Source organism: Scyliorhinus torazame, chromosome 3, assembly GCF_047496885.1.
Source record: "Scyliorhinus torazame isolate Kashiwa2021f chromosome 3, sScyTor2.1, whole genome shotgun sequence".
In the NCBI taxonomy this organism is placed as follows: domain Eukaryota; kingdom Metazoa; phylum Chordata; class Chondrichthyes; order Carcharhiniformes; family Scyliorhinidae; genus Scyliorhinus; species Scyliorhinus torazame.
This window is the reverse complement of record NC_092709.1, coordinates 18315775-18334954: the sequence shown is the minus strand read 5'-3', so window position 1 is coordinate 18334954 and position 19180 is coordinate 18315775. Positions and strand designations below refer to the sequence as shown.

At 50.4% G+C, this 19180-nt stretch overlaps 1 protein-coding gene across 3 annotated transcripts in view; it reads right to left on the bottom strand.

The window, feature by feature from the left end:
• fam13a (family with sequence similarity 13 member A) overlaps positions 1 to 19180 on the bottom strand; it is a 299844-nt gene that overhangs the window by 276048 nt on the left and 4616 nt on the right. For all 3 annotated transcript variants that reach the window (XM_072495341.1, XM_072495343.1, XM_072495342.1), the window contains exon 2: positions 7336 to 7525. In XM_072495341.1, coding sequence (XP_072351442.1) covers positions 7336 to 7525 — 190 coding nt within the window. The remainder of the gene's footprint in view (positions 1 to 7335; positions 7526 to 19180) is intronic.

The following is a 19180-nucleotide window of genomic DNA, read 5'->3' as shown; positions in this document are numbered from 1 at the left end:
AGGGCAAGGATGAGGCTTTTGGAACAATCTTCAGCCAGAACTGCCCAGTGGATGATCCATTTCGGTCTCCTCTGGAAGTCCCCAACATCGCAGGTGACAGTCTTCAGCCAATATGATTCACTCTACCTGATATCAAGATGGCATTGGACACTGCAAAGGCTAGGGGCCCTGACAATATTCCGGCAACAATACTGAAGGCTTGTGCTCCAAAACGTACTGCAGCCTATCCAAGCTGTTCCAGTACAGCTACAACACTGGCATCGACATAGCAATATGGAAAATTGCCCAGGTGTGTCCTGTACACAAGAAACAGGACAAATCCAACCAGCCAATTACCACCCGATCAGTCTACTCTTCATCGTCAGCAAAGTGATGGAAGGTGTCATCAACAGTGCTATCAAGCGGCACTTACTCAGCAATAACCTGCTCATGGACTCTCAGTTTGGGGTCCAAAAGAGTCACTCAGCCCCTGACCTCATTACAGCTTTGGTTCATCGCTGAATCCCCCATAATCAACATTCTGGGGGCTACCGTTGATCAGAAACTGAATTGGACTAGCTATATCAATACTGTGGCTACCAAGACAGGTCAAAGGCGAGGAATCCTACGGCGGGTAACTCACCTCCTGACCCCCCCCCCAAAGCTTGTCCACCATCGACAAGGCACAAGTCAGGGGTGTAATGGAATACTCTCCACTTGCCTGGATGAGTGCAGCTCCAACAACACTCAAGAAGCTCAACTCCATCCAGGACAAAGCAGCCCCGCTTGATTGCTCCCCTTCCACAAACATTCAAACCCTCCATCACTGCTGAACAGTGGCAGCCACGTGTACAATCGACAAGATACACTGAAGGAACTTGCCAAGATTCCTTCGACAGCACCTTCCAAACCCGCAGACCACTACCGTCTAAAAGTACAAAAGTACAAAATCCTGGCTTGGAAATATATCGTCGTTCCTTCACTGTCGCTGGGTCAACATCCTGGAACTCTCTCCCTAACAGCACAGTGAGTGTACCTACACCGCAGGGACTGCAGCGGGTTCAAGAAAGCAGCTCACCACCACCTTCTGAAGGGCAACTAGGGATGGGCAATAAATGCTGGCCTGACCAGCGATGCCCACATCCCGGGAATGAATAAAAAAATTAAAACATTTTTATTGATTGTTAAATAATTCCTGGTTTATTACAGGAAATGTAGCAGCCAATTTGCACACAGCAAGCTCCCCCAAACAGCCATGTGATAATGACCAGATAATCGGCTATTTGTGATATTGATTAAGGGATAAGCATTGATTGAGACAGCAAGGAGACCTGCTCTTCACTGGCATAGTGACGTGGGATCTTTTACATCCAGCTAAGCAGGCAGCTGGGGTCGCAGTTTAATGTCTCCTCCAAAGGACAGTGGGTGGAATTTTCCACTCAGTGCGCAGAGTGCTGGCTGAGGCGAGATAAACAGTGTGTAGCGCTCCAGCTGCTCAGCCGAGTTTCCCCTCCTGATAATCCAGCACCCTGTGCCCAAAGAATCTGCAGGTCTGATCCATGGTGTCAGGGTGGGGAGTGGGACCTGATGGAGCCAGCGATGACAGCTCCACAGAGATCAGGGCGTCCTTGATCTGCGCTTAAAATATGCACCCCACCCGACACGCACTGGGACACACCCTGAACGAAATGGGGAAGCCCTCCCCACGCACAAGGGGAATGCCATGAATGGAGCTCCCCAGGGGGACTGCCCCAGCACTGTCTCCTGGCACTGCCCTGTCACCCTGGCTGTGCCACCCTGGAAATACCAGGGGCAGTGCTGGGGCAATGTCAGGGTGCCAAGGGGTGTGTCAGGGGAAAATACCAGGGCAGCAGGGGGCAGTGCCAGAGGGCTACAGGGTAGTGCCAAGCTGATATAGCCTGGGCATGTCCCTCTCCCCCTGGGGGCTAGTGTGGCTCTGGCAGGTTCCCTTGAACTGCTCCACCTTTTAAAAAGCAGTTGTAAACCTCGCCAACGTGACGTCACATTGGCGAGGGGGGAATTCTAAACGTGGGGGGGGGGGGGGAACCGTTTGGCAGGGCAGCCTGCTAATCATATTAAAATGTATTAAAATGCATTGAAACGATGGGCGGGAACGTCGTTATGTCGCGTTATGGGAGGGGCGGGGAAAATCGGAAAACGAGATCTTGCCAGCGATAATCTAGTTTTCCAATTCCTGTGAGATTTTGCACCCTCCATTTGTGGTTGGAAAATTGCCCCCAACACATCTGACAATGCAGTGTTTCCTCAGTGCTGCCTTGATTTTTCTGCTCAGTCCTAGGGTGGCACCTAATTGAACCCAGAACTTTGCAACTTTGAGGCAAGCGGGCGACTACTGATGGAGCTACAGCTGGCTTAAACGGAGATTGATAGATTTTTGTGAGGCAAGGGTATTAACGACGGGTAAACGCAATTGAAGTATTGATCAACGATGACCTAATTGAATCGTGGAGCAGGTTCCAGCTATGGTGAGGAACTGTCAATGTAGAACCCGAAACGTGAGCTGAAGGTGTTCTTTTAGGCACTGTGATGTGCAGTCCAATGGAAGAGCTCCAGGATAAATGCTTGCTTGCTGCATCGGTCATTGTAATAGAAAATAAATAAAAATAAATAACTCTCTGCTTTCAGCCTATGAAGACGTGAGAATTGTAACACTGGGCATGTACAAATATTGACAACAGGTGGCAGTTATGGTAAACCATTAACCAAGAGACAGAAAACAGCGAGGCTATTAATATACTGCAGGGATAACAGCAATACCAACATCTTTATTAACTTGTGTCCTGAAAACTGAAGAGAACAATCTTTGTTGCATTGCATTCTTTGACTTTGGTGACTTTTCTAACCGAGAGATGAGCTTCTGACCACATATTCAAGCTAGCAGAAAGATTGCCTATTTCCATCTCTGCAACATCACCCCACTCTCCCCGGCCTCAGCTGATTTGCTGCTGAAATCTTCACCATGCCTTTGATACCTCGAGGCTTGACTATTCTGTTGTATTCTCTATTCTGCTTTACCTGGATGGCTCCAGGTAAAGCAGAATAGGGAATACAACAGAATGCGTAGTGTTGAGTAAAGAACACAAACTATAAATTAATTTACACTACTAAGATTCGTTCACATTCCTAAAGTAGAAGGTTATTATATAAAACTATGCTATCTCTAACTTACAGAACTCTCAAGTATAAAACTGCTCTCTATGCCTGACACTCTTCCAGCTCTACCCAACTCTTAACTCCTAATCATCTAATCATTTTCTAATCTAATCCCAGAATACCCTAGTCACATGATATAGATATAACTGTTCTGTGGTTCCCTCTAGTGATAAGAATCAGAATCATGAACTCTTTACATCCCAGTCAATATACATATCATTACATATTCCAAATTGTCCGGTCTCACATTCTACACCCCTTGAACTCAAAGTCATCAAAAATCTGTTGTCTGCGTCCCACTTGCCCATCACCCCTCTGCTCGCCCAATTATATTGGCTCGTGCTTAAGCAACGGTCAGACTCCATTTCAACATTCTTATTCGTGTTTCCAAATCCTTCCGTGGCCTTGCCTTGCCCTGTCTGTTACCGAATCCAACCCTGGTACCCTTGGAGATCCTGGTGCCCCTCCCAATCTGGCCTCCTGTGCAACCATGATTTTAATCGCTTCACCATTGGTGGTCTTGCCTTCAGCTGCTGAAATCCTAAGCTCTGGAATTCCTTCTCTAAGCATCTGCCTCTCGAACTCTCTTTCCTGCTTTTCCATGCTCTTTAAATCTCCCTCTTTGACAAAGACTCTGGTCATCTCTTCATGTGGTTGTGTGTCAAATTTTGTTTGATCCATGATGCATCTTGGGTCATTTTACCGTGTTAAAAAGTGCAACAAAAATCTAAGATACTATGGTTTGAAAATTAATACACAACAACCTGGAGAAGAAGAGCTGAAAACGGCATGGGAGATTGTCGGGTGGGACCCGCAAGTCCTTGGACAGGAATCCATCTCAGGAGTTAATGGATGGCACGGCAGCACAGTGGTTAGCACTGTTGCTTCGCAGCTCCAGGGTCCCAGGTTCGATTCCCGGCTTGGGTCACTGTCTGTGCGGAGTCTGCACGTTCTCCCCGTGTCTGCGTGGGTATCCTCTGGGCGCTCCAGTTTCCTCCCACAAGTCCCGAAAGACGTGCTTGTTCGGTGAATTGGACATTTGAATTCTCCCTCAGTGTACCCGAACAGGCGCTGGAGTGTGTAAAGATTATTATATTCTAATACAGGCACAGTTTCTTTGACAAACTGTTGTACTCCCAGTCAGACATTCAGCTCGTCTGAAGTTTAACGGATGGGGTGTCCAACAGGTGGACTATGCAAAAACATCTCAGATTGTACAGGCATCCACAGTTTTAAACCCCTTGGGGCTCCAGCATCGATCAATGGCAAGGAGGTGCTTCTCTCCGACCAGAGTCAAGGTGGCCATTCTCACCTTGTGTGGGGCCGTGCTCCCACTCTCTGCCCAGGTGACAGTACTGACAATGGGCAATAGAACTTACAGTGCAGAAGGAGGTCATTCAGCCCATCGAGTCTGCACCGGCCCTTGGAAAGATCACCCTACTACGCCCATGCCTCCACTCTATGCCCGTAACCCAGTAACCCCACCTAACCTTTCTGACACCAAGGGGCAATTTCGCATGGCCAATCCACCTAACCTGCACATCTTTGGATTGTGGGAGGAAACCGGAGCACCCGGAGGAAACCCACGCAGACACGGGGAGAACGTGCAGACTCCGCACAGTCACCCAAGGCCAGAATTGAACCCTGGACCCTGGAGCTGTGAGGCAACAGTGCTAACCGCTGTGCCGCCCATGCCAATGATCTCCTTTGCACGACAGTCGGTTAGCAGCAAGACGTATAATGCAGCTCTTCAGCTGATGACAATAACTGTATAGAAAAGGTTCACAGGTGGAACACTGTCGAATATTGGAAACTTCTGCCAGGCAAGTCTCTCTTCATCCCATACAAACCCCACATTTTAAATCCAAAAGCTCCCATGAATGATATAACTTAATGCCACACTCTACCCAGGAGTAAAGTTCTGATTGGGCAATTGCTGCGGCCTCGCCCCCACTACCCCTTCCCCTCCCAAGACTTAAGTTAAATTTTGCATCAAACAGCATTGACCTAAAATTTAATTCATGGGGAACTTTCAAAACTCCAAACATATTGCTATGGAAATGAACAGCTTTTTAACAGTATTCCAATCGGATCTTATTACCCCCCCTTCTCCCCCCCTCCCCCTAGGCCAATCACTGTGCCGCTGAGGGGATGGGTCGGCGACAATGGGCTTACCTGCTGCGCTAGCACACCACGCCTCACCACCCCCTCCTCTCCACTGACCACGGCAGCACACGTGATTAGCACTGCGGCTTCACAGCGCCAGGGTCCCAGGTTCGATTCTCCGCTGGGTCACTGTCTGTGCGGAGTCAGCACGTTCTCCCCGTGTCTGCGTGGGTTTCCTCCGGGTGCTCCGGTTTCCTCCCACAGTCCAAAGATGTGCAGGTTAGGTGGATTGGCCATGATAAATTGCCCTTAGTGACCAATAAAGGTTAGGAGGGGTTATTGGGTTACGGGGATCGGGTGGAAGTGAGGGTTTAAGTGGGTTGGTGCAGACTCGATGGGCCGAATGGCCTCCTTCTGCACTGTATGATCTATGTTCTATGTTCCATGACCATTCCGGAGCTGGCCAGTAGAGAGCAGCACACAAACAGAACTGGAACCCATTCCAGTTCCACATCAGAACATTAAAGATATGAACGGGGATTAGGCCCTTGGCTCCCTCGTCCCCGATTCGCCATCATGGCGGATGCGATTGCGGCCTGAACTCCACTTCGCTGCCTGCCTCCCTGAGGTAAACGGCAAAGGAGGAGTTCATGAGAAAGAGGTTTGTTTATTCAGCATAACAGCAGTATTTACACAGGACCCAGTTACACACCTCAGAGTCCTCACTCCCTTCCTGACCTGTTATACTAGTGCTGGTTAACTCACAGGCCAATCAGCACGAGGGAACTATCACCGCCAGCTGGAGGAGTCCTATGCAGGGTTTTAACACTCATTGATTTCCTTGTAAATCCAAAATGTGTCTAACACAGCCTTGAATGTATTCAATGACCCGGCTTCCACTGCTGTCTGGGGGACAGAATTGCAAAGATCAATGACCCTCCGAGAAGAACAATTCCTCTTCATCTCCAGTCTTAAATGGGGGCCCCTGGTTTTGATACTGTGCCCCTTAGTTCTGGATTTCCCTCATGAGATGAAATAGCATCTCGGCATCCACTCTTTCAAGCCCCCTCTGGATATTATATGCTTCAATAAGAATCCCCCTTGCCTTTCTTTGGAAGTGTCTTGGCATGTTTTACACCTAATTCGACGTGGCCTCCACTTCCCCTTCATCCAAACGGTAACACAACTGACAGCACTCCGAGTGGTGGGCTGTGCCAGCCCATATGAAGCTGGCTCAAAACCGAGAATGGGACTCAACACCTTAATCTCGAGATGCAGCCGCCTGTCATCACCGACTGGATGACGTTAAAGAGGGTTCGGAGGTGGGAAGCAAGAAGGGAGGGAAGGAGGGAGGGGTAATAAAGCAAAGAAAGAAAAAGCGAGAGAAAATGAGAGAGAGAAAAGAAAGTACTTGCATTGGTAGAGCGCCTTCTGTGATCACAGAATTTCCCAAAATAAAATTACCCCAGAAGCCCAGGCTAACTCTCTGGGAACAGAGGTTCAAATCCCACCACGGCAGCACGGTGGAATTTAAATTCAATTAATAAATCTGGAATAGAAATCCAGGGCTGGATTCTTCGGCCCCGCCCGCCGCAAGAACGCCACGGGCGAGTCGCGGACAATGGAGAAGTCCATTGACCTCGGGCGGGCTGCTCTGGTCGCCGGGTGGACGCGGCCAGAGAATCCCGCCTTCCGTCTCAGTAATGATGACCATGAACCCACCTGGTTTGCTAATGTCCTTTAGGGAAGGAAATCTGCCATCTTTACCTGGTCTGGCCTACATGCAACTCCAGACCAGCAGAAATGTGGTCGACTCTTAACCGCCCTCTGAAATGGCCCAGCAAGCCACTCAGTTCAAGGGTGATTAGGGATGGGTTACAAACCATGCCCTGCGACACCCACATCCCCGGAAAGACTGGAAGTAGATCATTCAGCCAATCTCGCTTGGTCACCAGCAAAATCCCTAGCTTAGAATATGAAGAAACCTTTGATTACGTGTTGTTCCAGTTGTAATATTGAAAACGGCCGCCCATTGATTAATGTACAGCAGCTCACCATATTCCTGCAAATATCCCACCATGTGTTGCACGACCAATGGAACCCCATCGACCATCTTCCCTTGTTGCTGGAGGTCACAAAGCGAGACTCCGAAAACCTTCCCGCCACCACGGGGCCTCTGCGTGCTGAGTGGATGAGCCATGATCCTCTTGACGTCCTCCTTCCACCTGACTGCGGTCCTGTTTTGCTGGAATGAACAGAGGAGTGGGGAACAATCAACCACGGCTACAACAGGCACCTCCATTGGACAGGGAAACAAGCACTTATTGTCGCGCCAGCAATCACAGGGGATTAGCGGCAAACAAAACTAAAATACAATCTCAAAGCCCGAGTGCGTTGGCCGACCTGACAGGCTTCTCGGTTCCACTCATGAAAGGGAGATGTTACTCCTGTAGCTATTGGAAACATAAAGGTAAACATTCACACGCCCCTTCATTGTAACAGGTGGGCAGGACCCACACAGTCATAAAACCAATCACAGAGCTTATGTTAATCACTACCAGGCCACAAGAGGGACAGGTAAAGATTGCTGAATTTAAAAAAATCTTTTTGATTAGGGCCAATGTAACAAAATAAATCCCGGCGCCCATGGAATATGGGTGGAAACAGAGTGGAGTTTACACTCAAATGATGGGTTTTGACAGGGAAAAGTATGGTTCTTGTAGCAAATATCAAGCTGCTGTCAATCCAGCTGAAGGCTGATTGCTCTATCCAGGCATGAAGCGTTCCAGGCAATGCCAGGAAAACATTCTACGCAGCGTCACAGAGGGGGTCTTTCGACCTCCTGCATGGATATGACTTCTTGTCGAAGCTAAATAGTCAAAGGGACCAATTTTTAAAGAATAATTGACAGGAAGGAGCCAGTGGATGGTTGCCAACCCTCCAGGATATGCCTGGATTCTCCAGGATTAAACATCAATCTCCAGGAAACTACGATGAGAATCCCAGGAAAAAAGGTTCATGACAGGGGCTAACTACTGCGTGCATTTCTCATTTTTTGGTAATTAGCCATAAAAATATTGAGAAGGATTTTTTTTAAAAGTGGAGCAATTGGAGGCCAGGCGTGATTAAATCTAATAATAACAATAATCTTTATTAGTGTCACAAGTAGGCTTACATTAACACTGCAATGACGTTACTGTGAAAAGCCCCTAGTCGCCACACTCTACCTGTTCGGGTACACGGAGGGAGAATTCAGAATGTCAAATTCACCTAACAAGCGTCTTTCGGGACTGTGGGAGGAAACCGGAGCACCCGGAGAAAACCCACGCAGACACTGTAGACTCCGCACCGACAGAGATCTAAGCCGGGAGTCGAAACTGGAACCCTGGCGCGGTAAAGCAACAGTGCTAATCTCCAGGAATATAACCAACCAGAGTTGGCAACACGAGTTGGCTACAAGTGAAAAGCCTCCTTTTTGGGGGAAAGGGTTTACAAAAACGGTTGAATTGTTTACTTTGCAAAAAATAAACTAAAAGCTAGACTTCCTGGATTTTCAGTGGCTGGTGGCTCAAACAGCAATTCCTGCTCTTGTGCTGACCCAGGAAACACAACGGGTTGCGGAAATCTGGAAGACTCTCCTTTCAAAAGGCTGAGAGAGCTGCTGTAAACGTCTGTTAGGCAAGGGTGTCGAGGGACATGGAGAAAAGGTTACATTAACACGGCAATGAAGTTATTGTGAAAAGCCCCGAGCCATTCCGACGCCTGTTCGGGTACACAGAGGGAGAATTCAGAATGCCCAATTCACCTAACAGCACGTCTTTCGGGAATTGTGGGAGGAAACCGGAGCACCCGGAGGAAACCCACGCAGACACGGGGAGAACGTGCAGACTCCGCACAGACAGTGACCCAAGCTGGGAATCGTACCCAGGTCCCTGGCGCTGTGAGGCAACAGTGCTACCGTACCGCCCTCCAGTGTGCTACCATGCCAAATGGCAGGGCAGGCGCGAGGGGCCGAGTGGCCTACTCCTGCTCCTAGTTTGTATGCTCACGGCCCAAATTTAATGGATTGAGGGCAGATGTGCGCCGGATCTGGAAGCACGCAAAATCATGCAGGAAGACGGGCTGTACCCTGGCGTCATCACGCAGTTGCACGATATTTCGATCGGTGGGTGCGAGTGGGAGATGACGGAATGTACGCCAACATAAGCACTTTGACCTTTCTCGGGTTTGTCTATCATATTATAATTAATTCCTCATTGCTGCCAACTTGAAATAAAGGGTTACTGATTTGATTTGTTCGGGTACACAGAGGGAGAATTCAGAATGTCCAATTCACCTAACAAGCCCAACTATCGGAACATTGTAGGAGGGAACCGGAGCACCCGGAGGAAACCCACGCAGACACGGGAAGAACGTGCAGACTCCACACAGACAGTGACGCAAGCCGGGAATCGAATCCGGGTCCCAGGCGGTGAGGTAACAGTGCTAACCACTGTGCTGCCGTGCCCCGTGTTGGTTATGTCCCACGCAAGCCTCCTCCCTCCCATCTCATCGACAATTCCTGCCGTGTTGTGTCCCTAGTCGGGCGCGGCATGGTCGTTAGATCGAACCCTCAGTCATTTTTCTGGGCCTTGGGGAATTTCTCCCCTGTCCAGCCCACATTTAGAAATGTTTTCAGGAATGGGGAGCTGAACCGGCCGACGAGACCGAATCCTCTTTTCAAAAGGGTGCCCTGATCTCTAAGTGAGCTTGTAGGTCCTGGCACCCAGACAGCGGCACCCTGGCACTGCCACCCATGTGCTACACTGACACTACTAGGGTGCCCAGGTGGCACTGCTAGGCTGGTAGGGGCACTGCCAGGGTGGCAGGCTGGCAGTGCCCAGTTGCATCTTGCTTATGCCAGGGATCGGGTGGGGTGTGGGGGGCTCCTGAGAACCTTCTAGTCGGTAAATTGGGGGAGTCTGGGGGTCGCATCGGGGGGGGGGGGGGGGGGGGGGTGTTGAGAGATTGGGGTGACATTTAAAAATGGCGTCCCAAACACTTCCTGCACTGGTGCGGGGAGCTTCCCAGTGCAGGAAATGAAGGCCTTGGTGGGGCCTTCCTCGTCAAGGCCTGGAAAAAGTCTGTTTAACAACGGGGTCATTCTTGGCGCTGCCAGCACTGGGAAACACCCCGTGAAACTCGCCCAAAATGACACTTTTAAATATTTGGATTGCGCTCCGGATTTCTAATTGCAGCAATGATGTTCCAACTACATGCTTCGTACAAGTTAGTCAGAAGGTCTCCGAGAGGACTTCCGGGTGCGGCGATGACCAGCTGAGTCGCACGTTTCGGCAGCTCCCGGTGAAACGGACTTTTGGGCTCTTGATAGGAGCCCCAACGGCAATTTTGACGGCTAAAAACACTGTGCGGTGAACCAGAAGGGAATCCCCCCTGGATACGGATGAAAAAAGGAGGAGAAAGTGGCCGGATTGCAGTGGATCCTTTAGAACAGCGGCAAGGAAGGCAAGCAAAAACCAAGATGGCGTCGGAAGGTGGCAGTTTAACATGGGGCCCTGAACAACAAGAGTTCTTGAAATGCTGTGTGGAAGAGCTCAAAAAGGAAATGAAGAAAGAGCTGTTGGCCCCGATACTACAGGCGATCGAAGGGCTAAAGGAGGAACAAAAGACCCAGGAGCGGGAGCTTCGGGTCGTGAAGGCAAAGGCAGCCGAGAACGAGGACGACATACAGGGCCTGGTGGTGAAGACGGAGATGCATGAGGCACATCAGAAACGATGTGTGGAAAGGTTGGAGGCACTGGAGAACAATGCAAGGAGGAACAACCTGAGGATTCTTGGTGTTCCTGAAGGTGTGGAGGGAGCGGACGTCGGGGCATATGTGAGCACGATGCTGCACTTGTTAATGGGAGCGGAGGCCCCGGCGGGTCCGTTGGAGGTGGAGGGAGCATACCGAGTGATGGCGCGAGGACCGAGAGCAGGAGAAATTCCCAGAGCCATAGTGGTGAGATTCCTCCGTTTTAAGGATAGAGAAATGGTCCTTAGATGGGCAAAGAAAACTCGGAGCAGTAAATGGGAGAACGCGGTGATCCGCGTATATCAAGACTGGAGTGCGGAGGTGGCGAGAAGGAGGGCGAGCTTTAATCGGACCAAGGCGGTGCTTCATAAAAAGAAGATAAAATTTGGAATGCTGCAACCGGCAAGACTGTGGGTCACATATCGAGGAAGGCACCACTACTTTGAGACGGCGGATGAAGCGTGGACTTTTATTGTGGAAGAAAAACTGGAATGAGCGGGTTATTAAAAAGAACGTTTGAACAAAGTGGTGGGGCGAATGTGGCGGGCGAAGAGGGGGGTTAAAAAGGGGGGAAAAGAGGAGTTTTATGTACTAATCCTGCGATGTGGTAACTTTTCTCTCTTCCACAGGTGGTGATGGGGGGAGATGGGGAGGTGGAGGAGATGGGGCGTTGGCCATTGGGGGCGGGGCCAAGGGAGAAGCGCGGGCTTGGTTCCCGCGCTATGATAATCATGGCGGGAATAGAGAAGCAGGAAGGAGGGGGCGTCGCACGGTGCGAGCCGAGGTCACGGGGGGAAGCCGAGGTCGGCCAGAGTTTGCTGACTTCTGGGAGCAACATGGGGGGAGTAATTACGCTAGCGGGGGATCTAGCGGGGGGGAGGGGGGTGGGAGGCGGGAATTACTAGGTTGCTGCTGCTGGGGAGAGGGGGGAGCTGGTATGGGAGGGGATGGGTGGGGGGGCACCGTCTGGGGGAGATACAGCTTGCATGGGAACCGGGTGAGGAGCTGGAAAAAGGGGATGGCTAATCGACAAGGGTGGGGGGGGGTAGGAAGCCCCCCAACCCGGCTGATCACGTGGAACATGAGAGGGCTGAACGGGCCGATAAAGAGGGCACGGGTACTCGCACACCTTAAGAAACTTAAGGCAGATGTGGTTATGTTACAGGAAACGCACCTGAAACTGATAGACCAGGTTAGGCTACGCAAAGGATGGGTGGGGCAGGTGTTCCATTCAGGGCTAGATGCGAAAAACAGGGGGGTGGCTATATTAGTGCGGAAGCGGGTAATGTTCGAGGCAAAGACTATAGTGGCGGATAACGGGGGCAGATACGTGATGGTGAGTGGCAAACTACAGGGGGAGACGGTGGTTTTGGTAAACGTATATGCCCCGAACTGGGATGATGCCAATTTTATGAGGCGGATGCTAGGACGCATTCCGGACCTAGAGATGGGAAAGCTGATAATGGGGGGAGATTTTAATACGGTGTTGGAACCAGGGCTGGATAGGTCGAAGTCCAGGACTGGAAGGAGGCCGGCAGCAGCCAAGGTACTTAAAGATTTTATGGAGCAGATGGGAGGTGTAGACCCGTGGAGATTTAGCAGACCTAGGAGTAAGGAGTTTTCGTTTTTCTCCTATGTCCATAAAGTCTACTCGCGAATAGACTTCTTTGTGCTGGGAAGGGCGTTGATCCCGAAGGTGAGGGGAACGGAGTAGACGGCTATAGCCATTGCGGATCACGCTCCACACTGGGTAGACTTGGAGATAGGGGAGCAAACAGGAGGGCGCCCACCCTGGAGAATGGACGTGGGACTAATGGCAGATGAGGGGGTGTGTCTAAGGGTGAGGGGGTGCATTGAAAAGTACTTGGAACTCAATGATAATGGGGAGGTCCAGGTGGGAGTGGTCTGGGAGGCGCTGAAGGCGGTGGTTAGAGGGGAGCTGATATCAATAAGGGTACATAAAGGGAAGCAGGAGAGTAAGGAACGGGAGCGGTTGCTGCAAGAACTTTTGAGGGTGGACAGACAATATGCGGAAGCACCGGAGGAGGGACTGTACAGGGAAAGGCAAAGGCTACATGTAGAATTTGACTTGCTGACTACGGGCACTGCAGAGGCACAATGGAGGAAGGCACAGGGTGTACAGTACGAATATGGGGAGAAGGCGAGCAGGTTGCTGGCACACCAATTGAGGAACAGGGGAGCAGCGAGGGAAATAGGGGGAGTGAGGGATGAGGAAGGAGAGATGGAGCGGGGAGCGGAGAGAGTGAATGGAGTGTTCAAGACATTTTATAAAAAATTATATGAAGCTCAACGCCCGGATGGGAGGGAGAGAATGATGGGCTTTTTGGATCGGCTGGAATTTCCCAAGGTGGAAGAGCAGGAAAGGGTGGGACTGGGAGCACAGATCGAGGTAGAAGAAGTGGTGAAAGGAATTAGGAGCATGCAGGCGGGAAAGGCCCCGGGACCGGATGGATTCCCAGTCGAATTCTATAGAAAATATGTGGACTTGCTCGCCCCGGTATTGACGAGGACCTTTAATGAGGCAAAGGAAAGGGGACAACTGCCCCCAACTATGTCTGAAGCAACGATATCGCTTCTCTCAAAGAAGGAAAAGGACCCGCTACAATGCGGGTCCTATAGACCTATTTCCCTCCTAAATGTAGATGCCAAGATCCTGGCCAAGGTAATGGCAATGAGAGTAGAGGAATGTGTCCCGGGGTGGTCCACGAGGACCAAACTGGGTTTGTGAAGGGGAGACAGCTGAACACGAATATACGGAGGCTGTTAGGGGTAATGATGATGCCCACACCAGAGGGGGAAACGGAGATAGTAGTGGCGATGGATGCCGAGAAAGCATTTGATAGAGTGGAGTGGGATTATTTGTGGGAGGTGTTGAGGAGATTTGGTTTTGGAGAGGGGTATGTTAGATGGGTGCAGCTGTTGTATAGGGCCCCAATGGCGAGCGTGGTCACGAATGGACGGGGATCTGCATATTTCCGGCTCCATAGAGGGACAAGGCAGGGATGCCCTCTGTCCCCATTATTGTTTGCACTGGCGATTGAGCCCCTGGCGATAGCGTTGAGGGGTTCCAAGAAGTGGAGGGGAGTACTTAGAGGAGGAGAAGAACACCGGGTATCTTTGTATGCGGACGATTTGTTACTATATGTGGCAGACCCGGCGGAGGGGATGCCAGAAATAATGCGGATACTTGGGGAGTTTGGGGATTTTTCAGGGTATAAATTGAACATGGGGAAAAGTGAGTTGTTTGTGGTGCATCCAGGGGAGCAGAGTAGAGAAATAGAGGACCTACCGTTGAGGAAGGTAACAAGGGACTTTCGTTACCTGGGGATCCAGATAGCCAAGAATTGGGGCACATTGCATAGGTTAAATTTAACGCGGTTGGTGGAGCAAATGGAGGAGGATTTCAAGAGATGGGATATGGTATCCCTGTCACTGGCAGGGAGGGTGCAGGCGGTTAAGATGGTGGTCCTCCCGAGATTCCTCTTTGTGTTTCAGTGCCTCCCGGTGGTGATCACGAAGGCTTTTTTTAAAAGGATCGAAAAGAGCATCATGGGTTTTTTGTGGGCCGGGAAGACCCCGAGAGTGAGGAAGGGATTCTTACAGCGTAGCAGGGATAGGGGGGGGCTGGCACTACCGAGCCTAAGTGAGTATTATTGGGCCGCTAATATTTCAATGGTGAGTAAGTGGATGGGAGAGGAGGAGGGAGCGGCGTGGAAGAGATTAGAGAGGGCGTCCTGTAGGGGGACTAGCCTACAGGCTATGGTGACAGCCCCATTGCCGTTCTCACCGAGGAACTACACCACAAGCCCGGTGGTGGTGGCTACACTGAAGATTTGGGGACAGTGGAGACGACATAGGGGAAAGACTGGAGCCTTGGGGGGGTCCACGATAAGAAACAACCATAGGTTTGCCCCGGGGGGAATGGATGGGGGATATGGAATGTGGCAAAGAGCAGGAATAACGCAACTGAAAGATCTGTTTGTGGATGGGAAGTTTGCGAGTCTGGGAGCGCTGACCGAGAAATATGGGTTGCCCCAAGGGAATGCATTCAGGTATATGCAACTGAGAGCTTTTGCGAGGCAACAGGTGAGGGAATTCCCGCAGCTCCCGACACAAGAGGACAGAGTGATCTCAAAGACATGGGTGGGGGATGGTAAGGTGTCAGATATATATAGGGAAATGAGGGACGAGGGGGAGACTATGGTAGATGAACTAAAAGGGAAATGGGAAGAAGAGCTGGGGGAGGAGATCGAGGAGGGGCTGTGGGCAGATGCCCTAAGCAGGGTAAACTCGCCGTCCTCGTGTGCCAGGCTAAGCCTGATTCAGTTTAAGGTATTACACAGGGCGCATATGACTGGAGCATGGCTCAGTAAATTTTTGGGGGTGGAGGATAGGTGTGCAAGGTGCTCGAGAAGCCCAGCGAATCATACCCATATGTTTTGGTCATGCCCGGCACTACAGGGGTTTTGGATGGGGGTGACAAAGGTGCTTTCAAAAGTAGCAGGGGTCCGGGTCGAACCAAGCTGGGGGTTGGCTATATTTGGGGTTGCACAAGAGCCGGGAGTGCAGGAGGCGAGAGAGGCCGATGTTTTGGCCTTTGCGTCCCTAGTAGCCCGGCGCAGGATATTGCTAATGTGGAAAGAAGCCAAGCCCCCGGGGGTGGAGACCTGGATAAATGACATGGCAGGGTTTATAAAGCTAGAGCGGATTAAGTTCGTCCTAAGGGGGTCGGCTCAAGGGTTCACCAGGCGGTGGCAACTGTTCGTCGAATACCTCGCAGAAAGATAGATGGAATGGGAAAAAAGAAGGCAGCAGCAGCAGCCCAGGATCGGGGGGCGGGGGGGGGGGGGGGGGGGGAAGGAAGAACCAGAAGGACTCTCAGGGTTGTTAATATATACTGTATAATATGTATAGGTCGTTGCTACAGATAATTATATATTGGTCTGTTAAATTATATTTTTGGAGAGTGTTACTTGTGATAAGGCAGTTGCCACTTAGGGTTAGTTTTCATTTTTGTTAATTATTATTTATTCATTTTCTGTTTATAAAATAGGTCATTGTTATTTGTGTTGTTATAATATTGTGTAATGGATGCACAATGTACTGTGTTGGTTGACCAAAAATTTTCAATAAAATATTTATTAAAAAAAAAGAAGGTCTCCGAGAGAGCAGTCTCTCGAAAGTCTGAGGGAAGACAATCGTAGCCTGCACATCATAAGACAGTCAGGAGATAACAACTTGAGAAATAGGAGCTGGTGGAGGCCATTCAGCCCTTCGAGCCTGCTTTGCCATTTAAGAAGATCGTAGCTGATCCTTCACCTCAACTGCATCTCCCACACTATTCCTAAATTCCAGAGCTGCACAATTCCCTCTATCTACTGACCTCTGTCCTGCAGACAATTAACAACCGAGTATCCACTGCTCTCTGGTGTGGGCTGGAGAATCCCAAAGATCCACAGTCGTTTGACAGAAAAAAATCTCTCCTAATCTCACCACATAAAGGCTCTTATTTTGAGATGATTCTGGTTGGAATTATGTTGGGCCGACAGTTGTCTTGCCCACCGGTTAGTTCAGGGGGGAGACCCAATGGAATCAAGCACCTCTCAGGTACTTAGGTGGCCACCATTGGGCCTTTCCGTGATTGAGGTCCCCGGCAGTGCAAGTCCCGCTCGCCGAGAGCTGCTCGTCATGCCACCAGTGCCAGCAGGAGAGGTGGCTGCCCACGGTATTGCACCCACCACATGCCCAGATCGTGGGACCCTCAGACCGAATGTAAACTAAGATGGAATGGGAATTACAGGGTTGGGCCTAGACGGTCAGTGGCGGGAGGGTTCGGGGCAATGGCAGGTGGCTTTCAGCAAACCCCACCCTCTTTGCGAGGGCAGGTCCCTCGATTGGGCCAAATGCTTGACCATGAGCGACCTCCCCCGTGAGGTCACTGGCAAGCCTGACAGGATGGGCAGCCCCCCGAGGGCGTAGAAATGCGGTGTGGCCCTCATTTAATCCCCGAGTAACAATAAACTTGCAGTGGGCTCAGGACTAATGGTGTCAATTCGCTCATTAATGAGGCTAATTCTCATCCACTGCAGGTGGCTAAGTATACTACGACGGCTCCTTCCAACCTCTGACATAATCAAAGGGGTTTTCTCGCGACTGATAGAAATAAACACACGGCTCTCCAGCAATGAATGTGAAGTGTGAAATGTGAAGTGATTCATTTTAGAAACATAGAATTTACAGTGAAGAAGGAGGACATTGGGCCCATCGAGCCTGCACCGGCCCTTGGAAAGAGCACCCTACCTAAGCCCATACCTTCACTCTACACCCACATCTCTAGCCTATCCCCGTAACCGCATCCAACCCTTTTTTGGACACTAAGGGCAATTTAGCGTGGCCAATCCAACTAACCTGCACATCTTTGGGCTGTGGGAGGAAACCGGAGCACCCAGAGGAAACCCACAGAACATTGGCCAGCAGAACATAGAGGGATATTATCAAGTAAAGGGTACAACTCTGAAGATGGCACAGGAGCAGAGGGACCTCGGTGTACATAAGCCTTTGAAGATGGCGGGACAGGTTGAGAGCATAGTTAATAAAGCAAACCGTTTCCTGAGCTTTAGAGAATAAGAGCAAGGAGGTTATATTGAATTTGCATTAGTCACTATTTTGGCCTCAGCTGTAGTATTGCATCCAGTTCTGGGCCCCACATTTTAGGAATAATAATAATAATCTTTATTAGTGCCACACGTCGGCTTACATAAACACTGCAATTAAGATGGACAAGCCCCTCGTCGCCACATTCCGGCGCATGTTCGGGTACACAGAGGGAGAATTCAGAATGTCCAAATTACCTAACAGCACATCTTTTGGGACTTGTGGGAGGAAACCGGAGCACCCGGAGGAAACCCACGCCGACACGGGGAGAACGTGCAGACTCCGCACAGACAGTGACCCAAGCCGGGAATCGAACCTGGGACCCTGGAGCTGTGAAGCAACAGTGCTACCCACTGTGCTACCCATTAGAGATGGTGCAAAAAGATTCATGAGAATGGCTCCAGGGGTGAGGAATTTCAGCTCTGAGGATTGATTGGAGAAATCAGATTGGACATTTTTCTGAGAGAAAAGAAGGCTGAGGGGAGATTTGAAGGGTCATTGGGGGTCGGTTTAGCTCAGTTGGTTCGACGGCTGGTTTATGATGCGGAGCGAGGCCAACAGCGCGGGTTCAATTCCCGTACCACCCGAGATTATTTATGAAGGCCCCGCCTTCTCAACCTTGCCCCTCGCCGGAGGTGTGGTGACCCTCAGATTAAATCACCACCAGTCAGCTCTCGCCCTCAGAGGGGAAAGCAGCCGATGGTCACCTGGGACTCTGGCGACTTTATCTTATCTTCAACATCATGAAGGGCGAGTAGATAGGGAGAAACTGTTTGCGCGCATGAAAAGATTGAGAACGAGGGGGCTCAGCGCCAAAGTAATTCGTAAAAGAAGCAAATGCGATGTGAGGAAAAACATTTTCACGCAGTGAGCGGTTGGGGTCTGGAATGCGCTGCCGGAGGGTGTAGTGGAGGCATTGGAGGTTCAATCAAAACATTCAAACAGGAATTAGACTCTTATCCGAAAGGGATGAATGTTCAGGGTTGGGGGGAGAAGGCAAGGAAATGGGCCTTGGGAATTCTTCATTCGGAGAGCGAGTGCCAACACGGTGGGCCAAACGGCCTCCTTCTGTCCAGCACCAGTCCTGTGATGAAATGTGATGAAGTGTGTTCACAGCTGCAGTAAATCCAGCCCACCACGTTCTAGATTCCCCAGCGAGGGGAAACATTTCCTCAGCATTTCCCCTGTCTTCTGGATGTTTCCTCATCTGTTGGGGACTGATCTGACTCCAGGCCACGGTACTGTATATGTTGACTGCGGGGGTGCTAGAGGATGGAAACTAAAAACAAAATTCTCTTTCAAAGCCAGGGTCCGAGCATCTGGTTTAGATTTGAAAGATTCGCCAGCAAGTTCGCTCACAAAAGGGGAAACTCTGGCCAAATATTTTCCTCCAACCGTCATTCCCAGTTTGCATTCGGCAGAATTTGGAGA